Source organism: Periophthalmus magnuspinnatus, chromosome 21 (genome assembly GCF_009829125.3).
Source record: "Periophthalmus magnuspinnatus isolate fPerMag1 chromosome 21, fPerMag1.2.pri, whole genome shotgun sequence".
Classification (NCBI taxonomy): Eukaryota; Metazoa; Chordata; class Actinopteri; order Gobiiformes; family Gobiidae; genus Periophthalmus; species Periophthalmus magnuspinnatus.
Window position 1 is genome coordinate 27,259,327 of NC_047146.1, and position 24,638 is coordinate 27,283,964.

Here is a 24,638-nt window from a genome sequence, read left to right on the forward strand (position 1 = left end):
GTTCATCTGAACAACAAACTGGACTGGACTCACAACACAGACGCACTGTACAGGAAGGGCCAGAGCAGGCTCTATCTCCTGAGGAGACTCAGGTCTTTTGGAGTGAGAGGGCCACTCCTGAAGAGCGTCTATGACTCTGTGGTGGCATCAGCCATCCCGTACGGTGTGGTCTGCTGGAACAGCAGCATCACAGAGAGGGAGAGGAAGAAGCTGGACAAGGTCATCAAGAAGTCCAGCTCCGTCCTGGACTGTCCTCTGGACTCAGTGGTGGGGGACAGGAGGGTCCTGGCTAAGGTTATTTCTATGCTGGGCCATGAGTCTCACCCCCTGCGGGCATCTGCTCAGGATGCCTCCTGGACGCCTCCCCAGGGAGGTGTTCCGGGCATGTCCCACCGGGAGGAGGCCCCGGGGAAGACCCAGGACACGCTGGAGGGACTATGTCTCTCAGCTGGCCTGGGAACACCTGGGGGTCCAACTAGAGGAGCTGGAGGACGTGTCCGGGGTGTTGTGGAATTTCTAATAGTGAAAAGCCTTAAAGATATAAAATCAACAGAGAAGTTGTCTTGAATCAAAAAGTCTGGTTTATTGAATCAACTGTGCACAATTGTCAAAGAGCTCTTGTCCCTAGCAGTGTTGTCTCGCCCTCAGCTAACAAATGTAAACAATACAGAGTATTTCTACCACCAACACAATCTTGCCAGTTTTGTCTAATCAAAGTGGCTGGAGGCCGCCAGATGCACACACAAGAGATACTTATACATAACAACAGATGGTATTACGAATGTTAGGTCAAAAAGACCCCTAACAATACAAATAAAGATTTATGCTGAAGAAAGCCATAACAACTCCCCCCTTTTGATTATAATAAATCATATTTATTTTTAATCAACTCAATTAAAATTTTGATTTAAAAATCACACATGGGAAAACATGTACTTAAAATCATACCTGAATAAACATTTCAAAAAGAAAGAAAAATGAATCTTACACCTGATCAAAATAAAATTACAGGAATAACATAACTGTTGTAGTCATACTGATTATGGAACACATAAAAGGAAAAATACAACCTGATTGGTAGTGTTGATTTAAATTACACACATCATTAAGGTTTTCTGTTTTTTCTTTTCTCTTTTCTTATTTTATAATTTTTTTTTGTTTAATCAAAATGCTCAGCAGCCCACTCCATGCCCAAGCCGTTGCTGGACGCATCCGCGCCGTCAGCCACCACCCAGAACATGAAATAGAACTCACTGAGGTTGAATTCTGCTCATCTGGAGCATAAGTTGTGTAACAAACGAGTCGTCGACAGAATCAGAAACATAATCAGGATCAGGTGGATACACAACAGCCTCAGTATTGTATTGATTTTGGACAAAGTGGGAACTAACTATTTGACGCATAGCTTTTAACAGACAGGGGATCACACAGGAACACAAGATTAGGATTATACCTACAATTATGGCCAGATTGATAGGAACATGCTGCCAGGAAGAAGTTACCCATTGGAGAAAGGAGAAAGAGTCAGAGGTGACAGTATTGTGACAGTATCCCCTTCCATTACATCACAAATTCTAGTCAAATTGGCAATGCCCCTTTGAATAGCTCTCCCGTCTTCATCATTAGCAGGAATATAGGTACAACAACTTGAGCCGATAATTGCACACACACCACCCATGCTAGCAGTCAGGTGGTCAAGGACAATACGATTTTGAAGAGCAACAGCTCGCAGACCATGTAATTCAGCTCGCTGGGCCTCGAGAATTGAGATTGTGGTATTAACGAATGAGGAGAACCTATAACTGAGTGTCTCCATTCTAAGCATTAATTTTCCTACACCGACTTGGGGAAACAAGGAGAGGAGTACTTTCTCCCCTGTGGTCCAGAGTTTGTGGTCATCCGGGACATCAGTACCCCACAGTGGATCGTGGGGTGCCATTTCAGGTACACTCAGGGCGCATTTAGTTGTAGGTGCCGCATGAGGGAGAGCTGGTAAAATATAGGAATGGTCAGCGAGAATTGCTGCAGCACAACGGCAAATCCACCCTTGTGGAAGGCAGTCGTACATACCGTAGCTACACAAAAACCTATAACCTTCTGAGGGGACAGTACCTAATACATCAGGAATAGCATAATAGGGTGCACAAAAGCTCCCAGGAGCTGCCTGAGAGACGTTTAACTTGAAGGAGCCGGGAAAATAGGTGCAAGGACTGTATACTACAGAACAGTAAATCAAGCGCAATTTGCCTACGTAAACTGGTTTGCGGGTGACATTAGCAGTGATAAGTTGCTCTTCGGATCGAATTTGGGTATAACACAAAAAATTTAGTACCAGGCCGAATGTGAACTGGACCGAAAATAGGTTCATGACCGGGATTGTCAGCTGACCTGATGGTGGGCACAAAACGACTCACAACTGGGTACTGAGGTTCAGGGGGTTCAACCCGTAACATAGACCAAATAGCTCTGCCTAGTGTTTTTGGAGAGAGCCGTGACACCAGAGTTTCTGGCATGTCCAGAGAGATGTTTGGCACCCGCAGGGGTAACACATGAGGATTAGCAGCTGCTAAAGGGAGGTGTGTACAAACATAACATTCAAACCGATTGTGACTGTCTGCCACATACTCTGCATATTGGTACCAGTAATTTAGAGAATATGGGTAGAATGATTGTACGACTTCATCAAGCTTCTAACCAGGCAGTATCATCCCCTGGCAGATTGCGTTTATTGCGAGTAGTTACAGAGTGGAAGAAACCCGGTGCATATATGAGCCATAGGATGAACATTGTCAACACCACAGAAAACACAAATGCATACCCTAGTACTGTGAGGGGGCTTGCAGCAGTCCATTTAAAATGAAAGAGGGAAAAGCAACAGTAGGCTCAGAAGCCATGTAAAAGCAAAATACCCGTGGATGTATGATGGGAGGTCAGTGAGTCAGTTCCGGTTATCACGAGGCCTCAGCACACGGTCAGTAGGTTCAGGAGTACGGAGTCGTACCCGTGAACCAGGAGGTCTCCCTCGTGGCTTGCGTTCGCTGGGACCCACCAAAGGGCCTGGTCCGGTCTCAGTGGTGGGGCAGCGTTTGAGCCTACCCCTTGGAAGTTCCCTTGGAGGTGGGTTTTTTCAGGAATGCCCCACCGTGGCACAATCTCAGTTATGAGTGCTTTAACCACTGCATGACTCGAAGCATGTTTACATGGGAACGCCTCGACATGTCGTGACCAGGCATCAACTAAAACCAAACAAAATCTCTTACCTTCACACGGAGTTAGTTCAATGAAATCTATTTGGATGTGTCCAAACGGTCGGTTCGGTGACGGGTGTGCCGCTTGCGGGATTGGTTTGGTCCTACCTGGATTGTGTGCCAAACAAATAGCACACGACTGACAGAACCTCTGCGCATAAGCACAGAAGCCCTTTGTGAACCAGTTTTGTGTGACCAGATCAACCATTGCCCCCTTTGAGGCGTGGTCACGACCATGAGAAAGTGTTGCCATATGACTGAAAAGGTGTTTGGGTAGGCAAGGCTTGTTGTCAGGGCCAAGCCAGATGCCCTCTCGCTTCACAGTTGTTGTTGAACTAGTTGTGGTGAAACAGCTCTGCCGCCACCTGCAGGACAATAATATGTTTGAAAAATTTCAATCTGGATTCAGAGCTCACCACAGCACAGAGACTGCACTGCTTAAAGTAACAAATGATTTACTACTAGCTGCTGATAACGGGCTGGCTTCAGTCCTGGTCCTACTGGACCTCAGTGCAGCGTTTGACACCACTGATCACAACATTCTACTGCAGAGGTTAGAATGTGACATTGGAATCAAAGGGACCGCCCTCAAATGGTTTAAATCCTATCTATCAGATAGGTACCAGTTTGTTAGTATAAACCAGTGCACCTCTCCCTGTTCTAAAGTAGCCTGTGGCGTTCCACAAGGATCTGTGCTTGGTCCAATCCTATTTACTCTGTATATGTTGCCATCAGGTAACATTATCAGAAAACATGGCATTAATTTTCACTGCTATGCTGATGACACTCAGCTGTACTTATCAATGAAACCAAATCAGACTGATCAAATAGATAAACTCAGTGCCTGTGTGAAGGACATCAAAACCTGGATGACCTTGAATTACCTGCTCTTAAATCCTGAAAAACCAGAGGTCATTGTTGTTGGTCCCAAAGGTCAAAGAGATTCTCTGTTGGACCAGATAATCTCACTCGACAATGTGAGTATAGCTTCTAGCCCTACTGTAAAAAATCTTGGAGTCCTATTTGATCAAATCTCTCATTCACAGCCCATATAAACCTAGCTTGTAAAACCGCATACTTTCACCTGCGAAATATAACTAAAATTAGAAATATTTTACCTAAAAATGATCCTGAAAACTCATCCATGCATTTGTTACTTCCAGACTTGATTACTGTAATTCTCTGCTCGCCGCCTGCCCCAAAAGTACTATAAGGAGCCTCCAGTTGGTCCAAAATGCAGCGGCCAGAGTCCTAACAGGAACTAAAAGAAGAGACCACATCAGTCCTGTACTAAAATATCTGCACTGGTTTCCTGTCGAGCTTAGAATCAAATTCAAAGTCCTCCTCCTGACATACAAAACCCTAAACGATATGGCCCCATCCTATCTGCAAGATGCTATTGTCCCGTACCAGCCAAACAGAGAATGCCACTCTCAGAATGCAGGACTATTAGTGGTTCCTAAAGTGTCCAAAAGTACAGCGGGAGGGAGAGCATTCAGTTACCAAGCTCCTGTGCTATGGAATCAAATCCCTGCTGATGTTAAACAGGCCCCCACAGTCTCTGTATTTAAGACCAGGCTTAAAACCTTCCTCTTCGGTATAGCTTATGACCAGGTTACTTTTAATGTCACTCCGAACTAACTATGACCAGATTGGCTGGGAGTGACATTAAAACCCAGGATAAGATAGGCTGCAATAGGAGATAACAAGCTGGGGGAAGTATGGCAATCTGAGCACTATCCTCTGCTTCCTCCTATTTTCTCATCAGCAATGCTATTCACATGTTGTCCCCTGTCCCACTCCCCCTGTGGAGTGTAACTCTTTCAGATGCCCCGATGACAGCTGGACCCTCTCCTCCTCCCCGCCTGGCCCTCCTCCACCCGCCTCCCTCTCCTCCTGGCCTGGCTCTCCTCCTCCTCGCCCGGCTCTCCTTCTCCTCGTCTGGTCTTCCTCCTCCTCGCCTGGCCCTCCTCCGCACCCCTGCCTCCTCCTTGCCTGGCCTATTTTTCTTGTTTTGTCTGATTTTTTCCTGTTGTTTGATTTTCCTGTTTGTTATTGTGTGTAGGCAGCATGGTGGCTGAGTGGCAACACTCATGCCTCATAGCAAGAAAGTTTGGTTCGATCCCCGGGTCGCCCAGGCCTTTCTGTGTGGAGTTTTGCATGTTTCTCCCCCGAATCTGGATGGGTTTCCTCCGGGTACTCCAATTTCCCCCATCAACCAAAACATGAACGCCCTTCAAGACAACTGTTAATGTGATTTTGGGCGTTACAAAAATAAAATGAATTGAATTGAATTGAAGGATGAAGGAATGTCAACATTAGTGGGTGAAGAAGCAAGACACAAAGAGTGTTGTCTCAGACTAATAGGACGCAGCCTTCGCAGCTGCAGCTGCTCGCCTGTTACCTAAAGAGACAAGGTCATTGAAGTTAGTGTGAGCGTGACATCTGCAAATAGCCACCTCCGAAGGCAACAGAATTGCCTCCAAGAGGTCAGCAACCTGGGAAGCATTCAAAATAGGTTTACCATCAGATTTGAAAAATTTGCGTGTCTCCACAGACCCGCCCAATCATGACACACGCCAAAAGCATAACGTGAGTCAGTGTAGATGGTCACAGATTGTCCAGCTGCAAGTTCACAAGCTTTAGTTAGTTCCACCAATTCTGCAGTTTGTGCAGAAAAGTGTGAGGGCAGGGGACCTGAAACCACTGTTTCATGGTCAGAACACACAGCAAATCCCACCCCATTTCTGCCAGTGTTTGTGTCACGGGATGCAGCTCCATTTACATAGAAAATCAAATCAGGGTTAATTAAAGGCACTTCCTGCAAATCAAAGCGAAAAGCACATACCAAATCTATCTCTGACACACAGAAGTGTGGCTCGCCATCCCCTTTTATCTTTGACATTTGGCAACTCCATGAAGAGACAAACAACAGGACTGGTGTTACCGGGGCCCCACCCTGGAGCCAGGCCTGGGGTGGGTGCTTGGCAGTGAGCGCCTGGTGGCCCGGCCGGGCCCAGCCCGAAGGAACGACGTGGGGCCGTCTTGTGGTGCTTGTCGCGGCGGCAATCCCCGAACCCGGTGGTGGACACCGGAAGTAAGGGATGCCGTCAAACTGAAGAAGGAGTCCTATCGAGCCTCGAGGCTCGTGGGACTCCTGAGGCAGCTGATGAGTACCGGTGGGCCAAGCGTGCCGCGGCTCGGGCAGTCACAGAGACAAAAACTCGGGGTTGGGAGGAGTTCGGGGAGGCCATGGAGGAGGACTATCGGACGGCCTCAAAGAGATTTTGGCAAACCGTCCGACGCCTCAGGAGGGGGAAGCAGTGCTTCACCAACACTGTTTACAGTGCGGGTGGAGAGCTGCTGACTTCGACTGGGGATGTTGTCGGGCGGTGGAAGGAATACTTTGAGGATCGCCTCAATCCCACTGTCACGTCTTCCGAGGAGGAAGCAGAAACTGGGGACCCAGAGGCGGACTCGTCCATCACCCTGGCTGAAGTCACTGAGGTGGTTGGCGAGCTCCTCGGTGGCAAGACTCCGGGGGTGGACGAGATCCGTCCTGAGTACCTCAAGTCTCTGGATGTTATGGGGCTGTCTTGGCTGACACATCTCTGCAACATCACGTGGCGGTCCGGGACAGTACCTGTGGAATGGCAGACTGGGGTGGTGGTCCCTCTGTATAAGAAGGGGGACCGGAGGGTGTGTTCCAATTACAGGGGAATCACACTCCTCAGCTTTCCCGGTAAGGTCTACTCCAGGGTACTGGAGAGGAGAATCCGACCGATAGTCAAACCTCGGATTCAGGAGGAGCAGTGTGGTTTTCGTCCTGGTCGTGGAACACTGGACCAGCTCTATACTCTCCATCGGGTCCTCGAGGGCTCATGGGAGTATGCCCAACCAGTTCACATGTGTTTTGTGGATCTGGAGAAGGCATTCGACCGTGTCCCTCGTGGTGTCCTTTGGGGGGTGCTCTGGGAGTATGGGGTCCGGGGCTCTTTGCTAAGGGCTGTCCGGTCCCTGTATGACCGGAGCAGGAGCTGTGTTCGCATTGCCGGCAGTAAGTCAGACCTGTTCCCGGTGCATGTTGGACTCCGCCAGGGTTGCCCTTTGTCACCGGTTCTGTTCATTATATTTATGGACAGAATTCCTAGGTGCAGCCAGGGGCCGGAGGGGGTCTGGTTTGGGAACCACGGGATTTCATCTCTGCTGTTTGCAGATGATGTTGTCCTGATGGCTTCTTCGAGCCAGGACCTGCAACAGGCACTGGGGCGGTTTGCAGCCGAGTGTGAAGCGGCTGGGGTGAGAATCAGCTCCTCCAAATCCGAGGCCATGGTTCTCGACCGGAAAAAGATGGTTTGCTCTCTCCGGGTGGGTGGTGAGTCTCTGCCCCAAGTGGAGGAGTTCAAGTATCTCGGGGTCTTGTTCACGAGTGAGAGAAGGATGGAGCGTGAGATTGACAGGCGGATCGGTGCAGCGTCTGCAGTGATGCGGTCGCTGTATCGGTCCGTTGTGGTGAAGAAGGAGCTGAGCCCAAAGGCGAAGCTCTCGATTTACCGGTCAATCTATGTTCCTACCCTCACCTACGGTCATGAGCTCTGGGTAATGACCGAAAGGACAAGGTCGCGGATACAAGCGGCTGAAATGGGCTTCCTCCGCAGAGTGGCCGGGCGCACCCTTAGGGATAGGGTGAGGAGCTCGGTCACACAGGAGGAGCTCGGAGTAGAGCCGCTGCTCCTACACGTTGAGAGGAACCAGTTGAGGTGGCTCGGGCATCTGCTCAGGATGCCTCCTGGACGCCTCCCTAGGGAGGTGTTCTGGGCATGTCCCACCGGGAGGAGGCCCCGGGGAAGACCCAGGACACGCTGGAGGGACTATGTCTCTCGGCTGGCCTGGGAACGCCTTGGGGTCCCACCGGAGGAGCTAGAGGACGTGTCCGGGGTGAGGGAAGTCTGGGAGTCCCTGCTTAGACTGCTGCCCCCGCGACCCGGCCCCGGATAAGCGGAAGAAAATGTATAGATGGATGGATTTGGCAACTCCAAGAGAATGGTATTGTACCTCAACCAGCGAGCAGTGGACAAGTGAGAAGTTTTCTGTTCAAGCAAGATCAGAGAAACAGCATGTGGTACTAACAGAGTGAGGTCAAAGTAGCCCACGAGGTCACTTGATGCTAAAACAGCCTTTTCAGCTGGGGCAACAGCACGTAAACACCGGGGCAGACCAGCAGCAACAGGGTCGAGCTTAGCATAAAAGTAAGCGACAGGCCGAAGGGTACCCCCATGCATCTGAAGGAGAACAGAAACCATGCATCCATCACGTTCATCTACTGTCTGAGTGAAAGGTCGAGTTGGGTCGGGTAGACCCAGAGTCGGAGGTGTCTGTAAGGCTAGTTTCAAGTCACAGAAAGATTTTTCTGCGGCTTCCGTCCAAGTAATTTTGTCACACATGCGTAGAGTTTTACCATGAATGAGTGCACTCAGAGGAGCCTCTAGAACTGAATAATTAGGAATGAACTGTCTACAGTAAGAACAAATACCTAGAAATGACATGAGCTGTTTTTTAGTTTGAGGCTTTGGAATGTTTTGAATGGCTGCAGCCCATTTGGTAGGAATACTTTTGCCTTTTTCAGAAATCACATGACAGAAAGGTGACTTCCTCTTTAACAAATTGCAATTTGGAAAGGCTAGCCTTGTGGCCATCAGCATGATGGCCACAAGGCAACAGATGTTTCAGAAGTGACACTGTGTCATGTTTACACTGTTCCTCAGTAGATGCACACAAAAGAATGTCATCAACATATTGCAATAGGCATGTGCCTTCGGTCAACTCAAGTGGAGCTAATGAATCATGCAGCACTGCATTATACCACGTAGGGGCATGAATGAAACCCTGACACATCCTAGTAAATTTGTACAGATTCCCATCATATTCAAAAGAGAACCAAAATTGAGAGTCCTTGTGCACTGGGACTGAGAAAAAAGCATTTGCCAAATCAACAACGGAAAAACACTTTGCTTCAGGTGGAATCTGTGATAAAATTGTATATGGGTTTGGAACCACCACAGCAACTGGCTCAACTGCGTCATTCACAGCTTTCAAATCTACGGTGAATCGCCATTTTTGAGGTTCACCAGGCTCACGTTGCTTTTTGACTGTAAAAATTGGGCTTCGAACACCCCCAGATTCACTTGGGACAATAACACCTGCTTTGCACAAATCATTGAACACAGGAGCTATACCTACCCAAGCCTCAGGACGAAGGGGGTATTGTGGCCTACAGGGACGCATGTTAGATCTAGGCGTGATTACCACTGGCTGACAACTGCGCATGATCTGTGGGGCCTTTCGCCCAGAGATCAGCTGGAATACCCCTCAGTTCTGGTATAGCTTCTGCTTCAACCTGGGACAAAAAACAGCCTGTCTCAGCACTGTTATCAGGGAACACACAAACACACCGGCCAACAATGCCAAAATTGTTGTGGAATTTCTAATAGTGAAAAGCCTTAAAGATATAAAATCAACAGAGAAGTTGTCCTGAATCAAATGGTAAATGGTCACATTTTTCTATAGCGCTTTTCTACCTTCAAGGCACTCAAAGCGCTTTACAACAAGGAACCACTCACCCATTCACACACACATTCACACACCAGTGTACGCAGACACTGAGGGCAAGGTGGGTTAAGTGTCTTGCCCAAGGACACAACGACAGCATTCATCTGGGTGAGTTAGAATCGCACCGCCAACCTATGGATCAGTGGATCTGACCGCTCAACCAATGATGTTTATGTTGAGAGCGGGATTTGAACCGCCAACCTTCGGATCAGTGGACAAACACTCTACCAACTGAGCTACTGTCAAAAAGTCTGGTTTATTGAATCAACTGTGCACAATTGTCAAAGAGCTCTTGTCCCTAGCAGTGTCGTCTCGCCCTCAGCTAACAAATGTAAACAATATAGAGTATTTATACCACCAAAACAATCTTGCCAGTTTTGTCTAATCAAAGTGGCTGGAGGCCGCCAGACGCACACACAAGAGATACTTATACATAACAAGAGATGGTATTACGAAGGTTAGGTCGAAAAGATCCATAACAATACAATTAAAGATGCTGAAGAAAGCCATAACAGGGGTGAGGGAAGTCTAGGAGTCCCTGCTTAGACTGCTGCCCCCCGTGACCCGGCCCCGGATAAGCGGAAGAAAATTGACTTCATTTTCTATTTATTTTTTATATATTTTAAGGCTGTGAAACCCCTCTGCAGACACTTCATACCACTTTTAACATTTTCTCACATTTCTCTCTTGTTTAAACACTCAAAGTTCAAACCTTCATAGATTTAAAAAAATAACTAAATTATTATAGAACGAAACCCAGTACTATACTGTACTGTAAAGGACAGCTTTTAGAAATACTGTAACAAATTGGATTTGAATTAAAACTGCAAGCAGTGATAAAGGCCCTCGCCTCCCCTTGCGACCATAGGGTACATGCCACCGCAAAGATCCTGCCTTTCATTCCCTCTTACATCGCCCCCAAAATCAGCATCTATGTAATACTACTCCATTCATTCCAATGAGACCATTTCTGACATTGTCACACCTGCATGGTTGGAAATAGAGATATGTCCTCATTGAAGTCATTTTGTTCAGTAAGATGAGTTGAATACATTTTCCAAATACCAATGGTATATGACAAAGTAATTATTTTTCATCCCAGTTAACCAAAACCCATGTATTTCAATGAGAAATGTCAGACATTGCCCTGGCAAAAGGATTGAAAATAGAGGTATGTTCTTATTGACTTTTTTGTTCAGTATGTGGATAGGCATGTCCATGCCAAATTTCAAATGTTTTTGTCAAAGTCACTTTTTTTGTGGGTCCTATACAAAATTTCAAAGGGGTGCTGTGGAGCAAAGGATTATCTCAGTTATGTAAAATGTACATCATTACATTCAGATCATCATTGTATATTAATGACGGGCAATAGGGCACTGCAAGTTTGAGTTACATGCAATTTAATACTTCAAAAATGCCATTTTCATTTGCATGTTGGCCACACTCACATTTTATGACTTAGCAAAATCCAAGAGAGTAGCCTATAATCCCACATGGGTCTAGTTCATTGAGACCATTTTGCAAGTTTCTTGAATGAAAATCCACGGCGTAAAAAATCCAAATGTGAGAGTTAAAATTTTGAAAAAAATTGGTTTCCGCCCACAATGGCCGACTTCCTGTAGGGTTTAGGGTCGGATCATAATATAATGTTTTGCTTGTCTTGACATGTGCTATGTTTGTACCAAATTTCATTTGTCTAGTGAAAAAGGTCTCTCTTTTTAACTTAACTATGTCCAGAAATTTTAATATGTTTGATTTTATAAATAGTTCATTAGTTGGATCACAGAATCCTGCTTTATTAATGATTTTTTCGTTTTGCCCTTTTCTGTAGTTTAATTATAGGATCTACATATGTTTTATAGGCATTTCCCCAAATTTCCGAACAGTAAGATAAATACGGAAGCACAAGTGATGAATATAGTATATGCAGGCATTTCTTATTCAATACAGATTTTGGTTTTATAAAGTATACCAACAGTTTTTGACATTTTACTCCTGATGTACTGTATATGTGGTTTCCAACATATCTTATGATCTATGATCACTCCCAAGAACCTTGTCTCATAAACCCATTCTATTTCAATTCCATTCCAAAGCAATTTTACATTAAAATTTACCTTACTAGATCCAAAAATCATTTTTTGTCTTCTTTTCGTTCAATGATAACTTATTTAAATCAAACCATTTTTTTAAATTGTATCAACTCTGTTTCAACTTGTGAAATTAACTGATCAGCATCAAATCCTAAACAATATAAATTTGTGTCATCTACAAAAATAACCAGCTTCAATGTTCCCGAAACTTTACGAATGTCATTCAAATAAAGAATAAATAATTTTGGCCCCAGAACAGATCCTTGGGGAATTCCGCACAATAGAACTTTATGAAGTGATACTGTTCCATTCATTTCTACATATTGAAACCTGTTAGTTAAGTAGCTTTTAAACCAACTATTAACCACCCCCTTGATCCCATAACACTCGCACTTCTGTAAGAGTAGATTATGGTCAATAGTGTCAAATGCTTTACGTAGATCGATAAATATACCAATTGTATTTTGCTTATCAACTGCTGATGTTACATTTTCTATAAAATCCATCACTGCTTGGGATGTGGATCTATTACTATGAAATCCATACTGCTGATCACATAATATGTTAGATTTTTCTAAAAAAAAACTATCCAGTTGTTGAACAAACAACTTTTCCAGTATTTTTGAAAATTGATCTAATAAGTAAATGGGCCTATTGTTAGTGACTTGCTGCTTATCACCATCTTCATAAAATGGGAGCACTTTATTTTTTATAACTTAATGGCTTAACTATACAATTCATGATCTCCTTAATCACTGACATATCAATATTATTAGAATCTGTAGATCTCTTACTCTTACATTTTCTGACCACCTCTAATATGTCACTCTCACACACAGGCCCAAGAAACATAGAACTTTGATTCATATAAATATCAAGTTTCCCATCTGCAACATGAGTCTGTATTTGATTTGCTAAGTTTGTGCCCACGTTAACAAAAAAGGTATTAAATTCATTGGCGATTTTTTGTACATTGTCAGTTATTTTTCCATCATTTTTCATTATTTGTGTTAATAAGTGTTTGGAATTTGGCTGATCAATCACGTCCTTAATTATAGTCCAGGTTGCCTTGATATTAGTTTTAAACTTTCCCAGTAGTAAGCTATAATGATGCTGCTTCTGTTCTCTTATAATTGTGGTTAGTCTATTTCTATACTGTTTGTACTTTTCCTCACTTTCCTTTTTTGGGTTTTTAATACATTTTTAAACAGCTGATTTTTCTTTCTACATGACCTCTTGTCATCCATGGATTATGTCTATTTTTATGTTTAACTTTGACTCTCCTCATGATGTGCGTCCAGAGCGTCCATGAGGCCCATTAGAGGCATTTGTCCTCAAATGCAAAGGTGTCCAACTAGAGGCGTCCAACGCGTTCTGGACGCCCCGGTGTTTCAGAGTCACACTGCTAGCATCGAATAGTTATGTAAATTTGGCTGAACACATTCTGTACTGTACAAAAGACACGGCAGGACCCTTAGCCAATCAGGACGCAGAACACAAATGCGCGTTCATACAAAAAAAATAAATAAAATAAAAAAATAAAAATAAAATATATATATATATATATATATATATATACACACTCACCTGAAGGATTATTAGGAACACCATACTAATACGGTATTTGACCCCCTGTCGCCTTCAGAACTGCCTTAACTCTACGTGGCATTGATTCAACAAGGTGCTGAAAGCATTCTTTAGAAATGTTGGCCCACATTGATAGGATAGCATCTTGCAGTTAATGGAGATTTGTGGGATGCACATCCAGGGCACGAAGCTCCAGTTCCACCACATCCCAAAGATGCTCTGTCGGGTTGAGATCTGGTGACTGTACTCATTGTCATGTTCAAGAAACCAATTTGAAATGATTGGAGCTTTATGACATGGTGCATTATCCTGCTGGAAGTAGCCATCCGAGGATGGGTACATGGTGGTCTTGAAGGGATGGACATGGTCAGAAACAATGTTCAGGTAGCCCGCGGCATTTAAACGATGCCCAATTGGCACTAAGGGACCTAAAGTGTGCCAAGAAAACATCCCCCACACCATTACACCACCACCACCAGCCTGCACAGTGGTAACAAGGCATGATGGATCCATGTTCTCATTCTGTTTACGCCAAATTCTGACTCTACCATTTGAATGTCTCAACAGAAATCAAGACTCATCAGACCAGGCAACATTTTTCCAGTCTTCAACTCTCCAGTTTTGGTGAGCTCGTCCAAATTGTAGCCTCTTTTTCCTATTTGTAGTGGAGATGAGTGGTACCCGGTGGGGTCTTCTGCTGTTGTAGCCCATCCGCCTCAAGGTTGTGTGTGTTGTGGCTTCATCTCATCTCTTCACTCACACTGAATTTTCACCGATTAACTGTGCTCAGCTTTACTGCCTTGACTACTGGCTTGCTGCTGTAATGTCTCCATGCTATATACATAGCCCAAACATGAATCAAGCTAAAATACTATCTTTTGCTGTGTTAATTTTCATTGTTCATGTATCATTATGTGGGCTTCAAACATTTAACGCTAAACTTGAGTTGTCACCACTATTCAATGTTCACTGTCACCAGAGCGATACAGACAGTTTCTTTGTGACTAAGGGTTTGAAATGTGCAAAAATGGTGGAATTTCATGTTCACTCAGTATACTCTTATGACATTACAAAACAACTGTTCAATGTTGCATCGTTCTTATATGCAAAGTCTCAAAAATGTAAATCAGTGAGAAATTTGAAACGGCTAAATCGTATCACTAGGAATCTTATTTTACTACTGCTTCTGATATCTGGGAATATACATGTTCATCCATTCCCTCAAAATACTATTACAAATAATACAGATTTGGTTTCTCAGATTTTTGCACTCCCAAAGGCATGGGCTTTCTCCATGTAAATGCTAGAAGCATTTTACCAAAGATGGACCAACTTAGAACTTGGGTAGAAAGCTTAAAACCAGAGTTTGTTGTAATATCAGAGACCTGGCTGCGTAATTCAGTGGAGAATGCAGAGATAAACATGCCAGGGTATTTACTTTTTAGACAAGACAGAACGTCTAGAGGCAGTGGGGTCTGCATTTATGTAAAAAATCACTTTCAGTGTACCATTCTCCTAGCTAAGTCTATTACTAAACAGTTTGATTTACTAGTACTGAAAATGAAGTTCAACAATTTCTCGTTGAACGTAAGTGGATGCTACCGGCCTCCCTCGGCACCCTCATCTGCCCTGACAGCACTAAGTAATGCCTTAGTCCTTTTTGTTCGATCTGAGCTGATTCTTCTAGATGATTTGAACTGGGACATGCTAAAACCACCTGAAAATGTCCTTTTACAGTTTGACTCATTACACCTCACACAAATGATTTCTCAGCCAACTCGCTATGACTCTAAAAATCCAGATAAATCAACATTAATTGATGTAATTATTACCAACTCCCCCCACATGTATACTTCTGGTACCTTTTGCAGTGACATTAGTGATCAGTGTTTCATTGCTTGTATCCGTAAGGGTCACTTTATCAAATTGCCAGGTCTTGTTAGTCAGAGGCGTGTTCTAAAGAATTTCAATACACAAGCTTTTTTACATGATCTATCAGAAATATGTTGGGAAAGATTAGTACTTATCCCAACAGTCCATGAAGCATGGACTGCATTAAAAAATAATTTCAGTACAATTATCAATAAGCATGCCCCATTAAAAAACATGCATATTAAGAATCGCATTAGTCCTTGGTTCTCTAATGATTTAGCCTTGCTGCTCAGGGAAAAAAATGCTGCCTGGCGCAAAGCTAAAAAATAAGGTTTAGAAACAGACAGACTAGTATTTCGTTAAATTCGTAACAAGGCCACACAAGCAACCCGCCAGGCAAAGACAAGCTATTTTAAAGAGAAATTAACAGATACCTCAAACTCACACTTATTTTGGAAAACAGTAAAACAGTTGGAAAATAAATCAGTTGGTACACCTGTGTCTATTACATCAGATAATATTGTGGTTACAGATAAACTCAGTATGGCTAATTTATTTAACCACCACTTTACAAAGTTAACCCCTTTTGATGTAAACATAGGCTCTGTTGTTCTCCCCAAGTGTAAAACCTGTTGGATCTCAAAAACTCCCTTTTAAACCATTCACTTTAAAAGAAGTGAAACAAGAGCTGTTAGCTCTAGATCAGTGGTTCTTAACCTTGTTGGAGGTACTGAACCCCACTAGTTTCATATGCACATTCCCCGAATCCTTCTTTATTGAAAATTATATATAAATGTTTTTCAAATTCAAGACATATGTATGTTTTACTGGTGCACATGAACCGTGCATTAACTTCACTGTGTTCAAAGACTAAAACCAATAATGAACTTATTGTATTTATGCTATTTATTATTTTTAACATTTTAACACACACCCATCACCTAATTTCCATCAGGCTAGAATAATAATGAATATTTACTGCAAATCAGTGTGACTTCTTCTGTTGCCTTTGAGAGACCAGTTCAGAAACACGTGGCTTCACCTTGGCCACTCTCATGTCATTTTCACAGCAAAGTCTGTTTCTTTTCTTCATTTTTATGTCGTTTTATGTTTTCATGCCGTTCGAACGGCTCATTTAAGTCGGGCAGGTACGTCGATAGGCACATCAAAGGGTGCATTTGTCAAATTGGGACACGGCCAGAATCTGGAAACGCTCACAGTCCGTGAATCATATTAGTCGGGTGCGTGCTTTGACCTCCGCCGAACCCCTGAGACTGACTCACCGAACCCCTAGGGTTCGATCGAACCCAGGTTAAGAACCACTGCTCTAGATTCAAAAAAGCCAGCTGGAATAGATGGACTTGCACCATTCTTTTTCAAAACAGCCGTCCCTATTATTGCAGCTCCGCTTGCTAGCATTTTTAATTTGTCTCTTCAAACTGGTGAAATACCTACAGAGTGGAAATCTGCAGTGGTTCGCCCACTTTTTAAAAGTGGTGATCGATCTGACTTGAACAATTACAGGCCTATGTCTCTATTACCATGTGCATCTAAAATTATGGAAAAACTTGTCCATCAACAACTGTTAAGTTATATTGAGAATGCTAACATTCTGACTCACGCACAGTCTGGTTTTCATTCAGGTCCTTGATGATATTCTGCACTGGACTCCAAACAATTTTGCGCAGTAATTTTTATTGACTTAGCAAAAGCTTTTGATTCAGTTAACCACCACATTTTACAGGAAAAACTTTGCTGTGTTGGGGTTTCCAATCAGTCTCTGGCATGGCTCTCAAATTTTCTAGTAGACCGAGTACAACAGGTAATGATTGCCTCTCGGCTTTCTCAGCCTCTCCACGTTTCCAGGGGAGACCCTCAAGGGTCAGTCCTGGGACCAACTCTCTTTTCCATTTATATTAATGATATCCCATTGTCTGTTAGCAAAGGAACTGTTCACCTGTATGCAGATGATACAATTTTATATTCCTCTGGCCCTAGCCCTGAAATAGTCAATCACAATTTACAAGAAAGTTTTCTTAATGTAGAGAAAGCCTTTTTGCAACTGGACTTGACACTAAATGCAAAAAAACAACAACAAAAAAACAAGGGCAATCTGGTTTAGTCGTATTAAAACTGCTAATTTTCATAAACCTTTTCTTAGCACAGCAGATGGAACCACCCTTGAGCAGGTTACAGAATATAAATATCTGGGAATCTGGCTAGATAGTACGTTAGCTTTCCATCATCACATTGCTGTCTTACAGGCAAAGGTAAAGGCTAAATTGGGTTTTTTGTACAGAAACCACTCCTGTTTTACAATCCCAGCTAAACGTGCCATTGTTGAGATGTCCATTCTTCCACAATTTGACTATGTCCACATCATTTATCGACATGCTTCCAAAAGTAACCTTGCAAAATTAGATACCATTTATCATTCTGCGATCTGTTTTGTTACAAATGCCCCCTTTAGGACACATCACTGTCTGCTGTACACTCAGGTGAGCTGGCCCTCACTGCAGTCTCGCTGAAATATGCATTGGCTTATGTTTGTCTATAAAATCATGCTAGGGCTCACACCTTCCTATCGAAGTCAGCTGCTCGTACAAGAGTCTCCGTCCTCACAGCTCATCAAACTGAAACTTCCTAAGTCTAGGTCTTCTCTTGCCCTCATGTCATTTCGATGCGCTGCTGCTAATCATTGGAATTTGGCTCAAAGCTCACATAAACTGGACTCCTTCATTTCTCTTTCTGCTTTTAAATGTAAACTGAAGGTAATTTTTAAAGACATGTGTAAATGCTTTACTAATGATACGAAAGGAGAATTTTAGAGACAGATGTAAATGTTTGTTTTATGTTTTAATGAAATGATGTTGAGTGTCTAATTGTGTTAACTCCCCTTCCCCTTCCCTTGGCTGCTCTGGCATGCCCAGGCCAACATTGTAAATAAGAAATTGTTCTTAATGTTTTGCCTGGTAAAATAAAGGTAAAATAAATAAATAGCCGCGCTGATGCCTGACGTGCGCTTCCATGTTGTGGAGACACAGGCTATTGGCAGATAGTTGAATGGTACTGTACCCTTTGAGGGATCCTTCTGGATCAGGATCGTTCGCCCTTCGGTTGCTGTGGTCTTCTCTCAGAGCCACCAGCCACTGTGCATCTCTGTTATGTGTTGCCTCCTTCTCACATATACCTTTCCCGTACTGTTCGGTTTCCAGCCTTGGTGAGTCTGCTCTTGTGTTATTACCCTGCCATTGAGTGTACACTTTCTTCGGTTTCAACGGTTTATTCGTCTGGCTTCATTATCTAGTGTGTACCTCTTTAGGCGGCTGGCCAAGGCTTGAAGCCTTTGTTTGGCAGTTTCCAGTGCTTCAGGTATGGGCATCTGGCTGTATCTCTTGAGTACTTGTTTTTTCATCGCACCTCTCTGGGCCTCTGACAGTTGGCTCACTTCTCTCCGTACAGCCTTGATTTTAGCCTCCGTTTCCATGGTGGGTATTGTTTCTCATGGCGGGTATTGTTTCTCATGGCTCCCATGGTTGCTCTTATAATAATAATAATAATAATAATAATACATTTTATTTGAAAGCGCCTTTCAGGACACTCAAGGACACTGTACAAGACAAAGTTAAAAACACACATTTACAGATAAAACAGAGATACAAAACTGGAAGATGGTGAGAGTGACTGATTATGTGGTGTAGGATTGTGTGAACAGGTGGGTTTTGAGTCTGGATTTGAAAAGTGAAAGAGAGTCAATGTTGTGGAGGTCAGGAGGGAGAGAGTTCCAGAGCTGGGGAGCAGAGCAGCTGAAGGCTCTGCCCCCCATGGTGATGAGACGGGCAGAGGGGACAGAGAGCTGGAGAGAGGAAGAGGAGTGGAGGGAGCGAGAGGGAATGGAGATGTGGAGGAGGTCAGAGATATAAGGTGGGGCCAGGTTATGGAGAGCTTTGAAGGCGGTGAGGAGGATTTTGAAGTGGATTCTCTGTTTTATGGGAAGCCAGTGTAGTTCTTGGAGGATGGGGGTGATGTGGTGGGAAGATGGGGTCCTGGTGATGATGCGGGCTGCGGAGTTTTGGAGAAGCTGCAGTTTCTGGAGGGATTTGTTGGGAAGGCAATAGAGGGGGGAGTTACAGTAGTCAATCCGGGAGGTGACAAGACTGTGAACAAGTATGGCAGAGGTGTGAGGAGTGAGAGAGGGATGGAGGCGAGAGATATTGCAGAGGTGAAAGTAGGCAGAGCAGGTGTTGTTATTGATGTGGGAGTGGAAAGAAAGTGTGCTGTTGAGGATGACACCCAGACTCTTGACCTGAGGGGAAGGAAGGACAGTGGAATCATGGATGGAGATGGAGAAGCTGTTGGATTTGGAGATAGTAGAGGGGGTCCCTACTAGGAGGACTTCGGTTTTAGAACTGTTAAGTTGGAGGAAGTTCGAGGAGAACCAGGAATGAATTTCCTGTAAACAGAGGGTAAGAGAGGTTGGAGGGAGAGATAAGGAAGGTTTGGTGGAGATGTAGAGCTGGGTGTCATCCGCGTAGCAGTGAAAGTGAATATTGTGTTTACGGAACAGAAGACCAAGGGGGAGAATATAGATGATGAAGAGAAGGGGACCTAGGACAGAGCCTTGGGGAACACCAGCAGAGACAGGGAGAGTGTTGGATTTGTAGGATTTGAGATGAATGAATTGACTACGGTCAGAGAGATATGAGGTGAACCAGGAGAGAGGAGTGTGGGAAATACCAATGGATTGAAGTCTGTGAATGAGAATGTTGTGGGAGATGATGTCAAAGGCAGCTGTTAAATCAAGGAGGATGAGAATGGAGAGTAAACCGGAGTCAGTGGCTAGAAGGAGGTCATTGGTGATTCTAAGAAGTGCTGTTTCTGTGCTATGGAGTGGGCGGAAACCGGATTGAAACTGTTCATAGATGCTGTTAGTGGCAAGATGGGTGTGGAGTTGAGAAGCAACAGTTTTTTCAAGAATTTTGGAGATAAAGGGCAGGTTGGAAATAGGACGAAGGTTATTGAAATTATTAGGATCTAGACCAGGTTTTTCCAGAATAGGGGTAACAGAAGCAGTTTTGAGAGATGAAGGAACCGAACCAGTAATCAGGGAGGAGTGAATGATGTTAGTAATGACGGGGGCAAGAGAAGAGAGACAGGATTTAACAAGAGCTGTAGGAATAGGGTCAAGTTGGAAGGTAGAGGGTTTGGAGTTAAGAATGTACTCAGAGACAGCTAGAACAGAGGGAAGAGAAAAGCTTGAAAATGTTGTTGAAAAGCGGGGAGAGAAGGTGTCCACTCCAGAAACTGCAGCTCCACTTATCAGGTGTTGATGGATGGTTGTGATCTTGGAGACAAAAAATGACATTAGTGAGTTACAGAAATCAGAGGAATACAGGTGATTGGGGAGAGAGTCAGGGGGTTTTGTTATGTTGGACAGAAGTGAGAAAAGGGTCCTAGAGTTGTGTTTGTTGGAGTGAATGAGGCCGGAGTAGTAGGTGGATTTAGCAGTGGAAATTGAGTCTTTGTAGTGTTGAATGTGGTTATTGTACATGTCCAAGTGTATTGTAAGTCCAGTTTTGTTTTTAAGTCGTTCCAGTTGTCGTCCTTTGGCTTTAAGTTGTCGTAGAGCGGAAGTGAACCAGGGTGCAGAGCGGGAGAAGGAGACTGATCTTGTTTTGAGGGGAGCGTGAGTGTCCAGAAGTGTATGTAGGATGTTGTTGTAGTGAGAAATCAGGTCATCAGGTGGTGTGTTCGGATCTGTACTGGGGAAGTTATTAATGTCAGAAGAAAAAGTATTGATGTTAATGTCCTTTATCTTACGGAAAGATATGGTGCGGGGGAGGAGGAGTTTGGATAGTGTGAGTTTGAGACTGAACGTGATGAGCATATGGTCAGTGAATGGGAGTGTGTGAGGTGTGCAGTCAGTGGGAATGAAACCAGAGCAACATACTAAGTCCAGAATGTGACCTTTGCAGTGAGTGGGAAAGTGAATGTATTGTTGTAAACCAAGGCTATCTAAACAGGATGAGAAGTCTTTAGCATGAGAATTATTAAAATTGTCCAGGTGAAAATTAAAGTCGCCAAGAATGACAGTATTGTGAGACAATGAAGAGAGATGAGTGAGGAGATGAGAGAAGTCATTCAGAAAATCCTTGTTGAATTTAGGTTATAGCCAAGCATCTCTAGGATCACTGCTGCTGAAGTGATCCTAGAGATGCTCATTGGTCTCTGTGATGGTCTCAATGCTGCATTCACATGTGCTAGGACACTTTCAGATGGTACTTCACTTAGTCTCTGTAGGTGGCGCATTGGGGTTGCCTTGTGTCCATGATCTTATCTTTCAGGTCAGGTTCAATATATATATATGTATATATATCCTACCGCATATATCCCGCATTTAATTGCAAGGATTACTACAGTCAGTCAACAAATACCAGATCAAATGTGCTAATTAATTACTGACAATCTTATGCCTGGTAAGTAACCAAAAAATACATTTGAATTCTGTTCATTTATTAAAAAGTTTCAGTCTACAGTAGTTCAAAATTTGGTACCGACAATAGTCTAAAAAACAAGTTTAAAAAATAAAGTGTACACCCCAAATTAGCATTAAAAAACGGGATAAATAAAACAAAGAATAAAAGAAAACATACATTTCTTTTAAAACTCAACTCATTTCCGAAAACAATGAAAATATTTATACTAGCCTGTTTTTGGTCATCCTTGGTCTCATTGATTTTACAGACAATATTTTATTAACCAGCAGATAGTAGAAAAACAAATATACGAAAGGTGAGGCATTATAATACTAGTTTGTATTGTTTAACACTAATTTCGAGGTATCGGTGCTTACTTTCCGTAAAAAAAATACAAATACTGCCCATGTTAAGAAATTGGAGGGTATTCATCATAAGTCAAATCACAAAAATATATTTCAAAATATATTGCCAATCAAACTAAATTTATAACCAAAATATTTCATAGGACAAATAGGGAACAAAAGTAAGCAAAACATTTATCAATTTAAATAGTGGTGTGTCTTAAAGGAATGCAGTTTGTAAAGCAGCAAGTTTGTGCTCTTAGAAATTCATATTTTTTCTTTCAACATATCAGCCAAGGCACAAAGCCAAAAAAAAACAACGCACTTAATAAGGCACAGGTTGGTGATAAGATACTAAATTGTGTGAGGGGAGGGAACCTTCATAAGGTAAAGTAGGCTCCTATTTGAATAAAAGCACCATGAGTTTTCCTTCGTGAAGTGGTTTGGACAGTGTTGGGCATTGCTCGTCTTCATCACGTCTTTGTCACTTTTTGGATGGACTCTGTGCATCTGCTAGAAGCTCCGGTCTCAGACATTCAATCGGACAGTGGATGTTCTGGAAAAACAAGAAAAAGGGTAAGTTATAGTGTTAAAAGTCCGGTGGACTGCATTACCCCTGATGCACCTGTTATTATTGTAGTTCCTGAAGGCCCATGACCCATGAGTTCAGTGCAGTATTATTACACTGTTTGGAGGTCATCCTGTCTAATCATGTGTGTATGAGAACTGTGTGCGTTCACACAATGTTAGTATTGTTTGTATTAGGTATGAATATTTTATTTTGCTCGTTTATTTACAAATGTGTATTTTTTTATCGTTTAATGTGCTCCTCATGCCATAACCACGTAACAATGCTTCAATTGTGTCCACTGTCCATCCTATTGCAAAGGCCAATATTCTCCCCTGCATCTGTAAATAGTGTATTTACCCATTTTGTACAGATTTGGCCATTAGTTTAAATGAACACTTAAGGTTTGAGTATAAGTTAAATTATTGTGCCCACCTGTGGTCCCTTTGTGTAATAGCATGTAATTTTTCTTGATTCATTTCACTGTATAGGTGTTTCTGGTGTTCTGATATATACCTTTGTCTTTCTTTTCAGATAACCACACATATACCTGGCCGATTTTTCTTGTTTTGTCTGATTTTTCCTGTTGTTTTGTTTTTGTGTGTAGGCAGCACGGTGGCTGAGTGGCAACACTAATGCCTCACAGCAAGAGGGTTTTGTTCGATCCCCGGGTCGCCAGGCCTTTCTGTGTGGAGTTTTGCATGTTTCTCCCCGTGTCTGGATGGGTTTCCTCCGGGTACTCCGGTTTCCCCCATCAACCAAAACATGAACGCCCTTCGAGACAACTGTTGTTGTGATTTTGGGCGTTACAAAAATAAATGAATTGAATTGAATATAGTAATAATCAGATAAATATTAAGGAATCTGTAAGGTGTTTTTAATGTATATTTAATAAACCACTTTCTTAATTAGAATTACAGCTTCATCTTGTGAAGATAAAGATGGTGTTTTAGTTATGCATCAAATACTGAGGGCTTACATTTAATTAAAAAGAAAAAGCAATGTGTTTGAGAAATATGGCTCCTGATTAATTAATACTAACTTTTAAGACATTATAAGCAAGGAGTTACAGGTAATAATAAAATGTAGTAATAATATTATTATGGATAAATACAATTTTCTGAATCTGAATAGTTATTGAAAAATCAGCAGAATTTTTTAAAGGTAGAGTGTCCAATGCCTGCTTGTCTCCATGGAAATGTTATTGCTTTGCTGAAATGTTCTACAGTGCTGCATTAAATTCCATGGAGACAAGCATATGGTGCCAATTTAGGGGTCAGATCTGTGGAGAGGTGCAATTCAAGATTTTTGAACAATAAAACACCTGTATTTAAATAAATGCAAGATAGATAAGGTAACTGTCATACTGTGGAACATTTCAACTTTAATACAGATTTGAATCCACTCACCAGTTTTTTTAGAGCATTTTCTCTGTATCGGTCAAAGACATCCGTGTGAATGGGATGAAGTAGATCTGCCTCCACTTCTGTGTTGACTCCAGGTCTTCTGCAGTTCTCACATCGCCAACCCTGAAAAAAAATATATAACACGTCAGCACATTAGCCAACATAATGGACAAAAAACTGGTCAGATATCAAAGAAATTCAAGATTGTATCAAGTTATATTATAGCATATTAGAGGGTCATACCTGCTGTCCTCCATAGCATGTGCATGTGCAGATGGCACCAAGATATTCCTTCTGCCACTGGTTTCCAACTCGGTACATCTTTCCATCGTCATAGCACGTTGACTCATCTGGAAGATTATAGAAACAATGTAAAGATTAATAAACCATCAAATAAAAATCTGCTAGTACCTATATTTTAGACAAGGGACATTT

The 24,638-nt window shown here is 42.9% G+C and overlaps 1 protein-coding gene across 1 annotated transcript in view; it reads right to left on the reverse strand.

Annotated features, from left to right (window-relative positions):
- Positions 1–21,908: 21,908 nt before the first annotated feature.
- The window catches only part of fn1a (fibronectin 1a), a 65,000-nt gene continuing 62,270 nt past the window's right edge, over positions 21,909–24,638 (reverse strand). The window contains exons 47-49 of the mRNA XM_055230763.1: positions 24,447–24,553; positions 24,207–24,326; positions 21,909–22,785 (exon numbers count right to left, since the gene is read on the reverse strand). Of these exons, the coding sequence (XP_055086738.1) occupies positions 22,714–22,785; positions 24,207–24,326; positions 24,447–24,553 (299 nt within the window). The 3' untranslated portion in view covers positions 21,909–22,713. The remainder of the gene's footprint in view (positions 22,786–24,206; positions 24,327–24,446; positions 24,554–24,638) is intronic.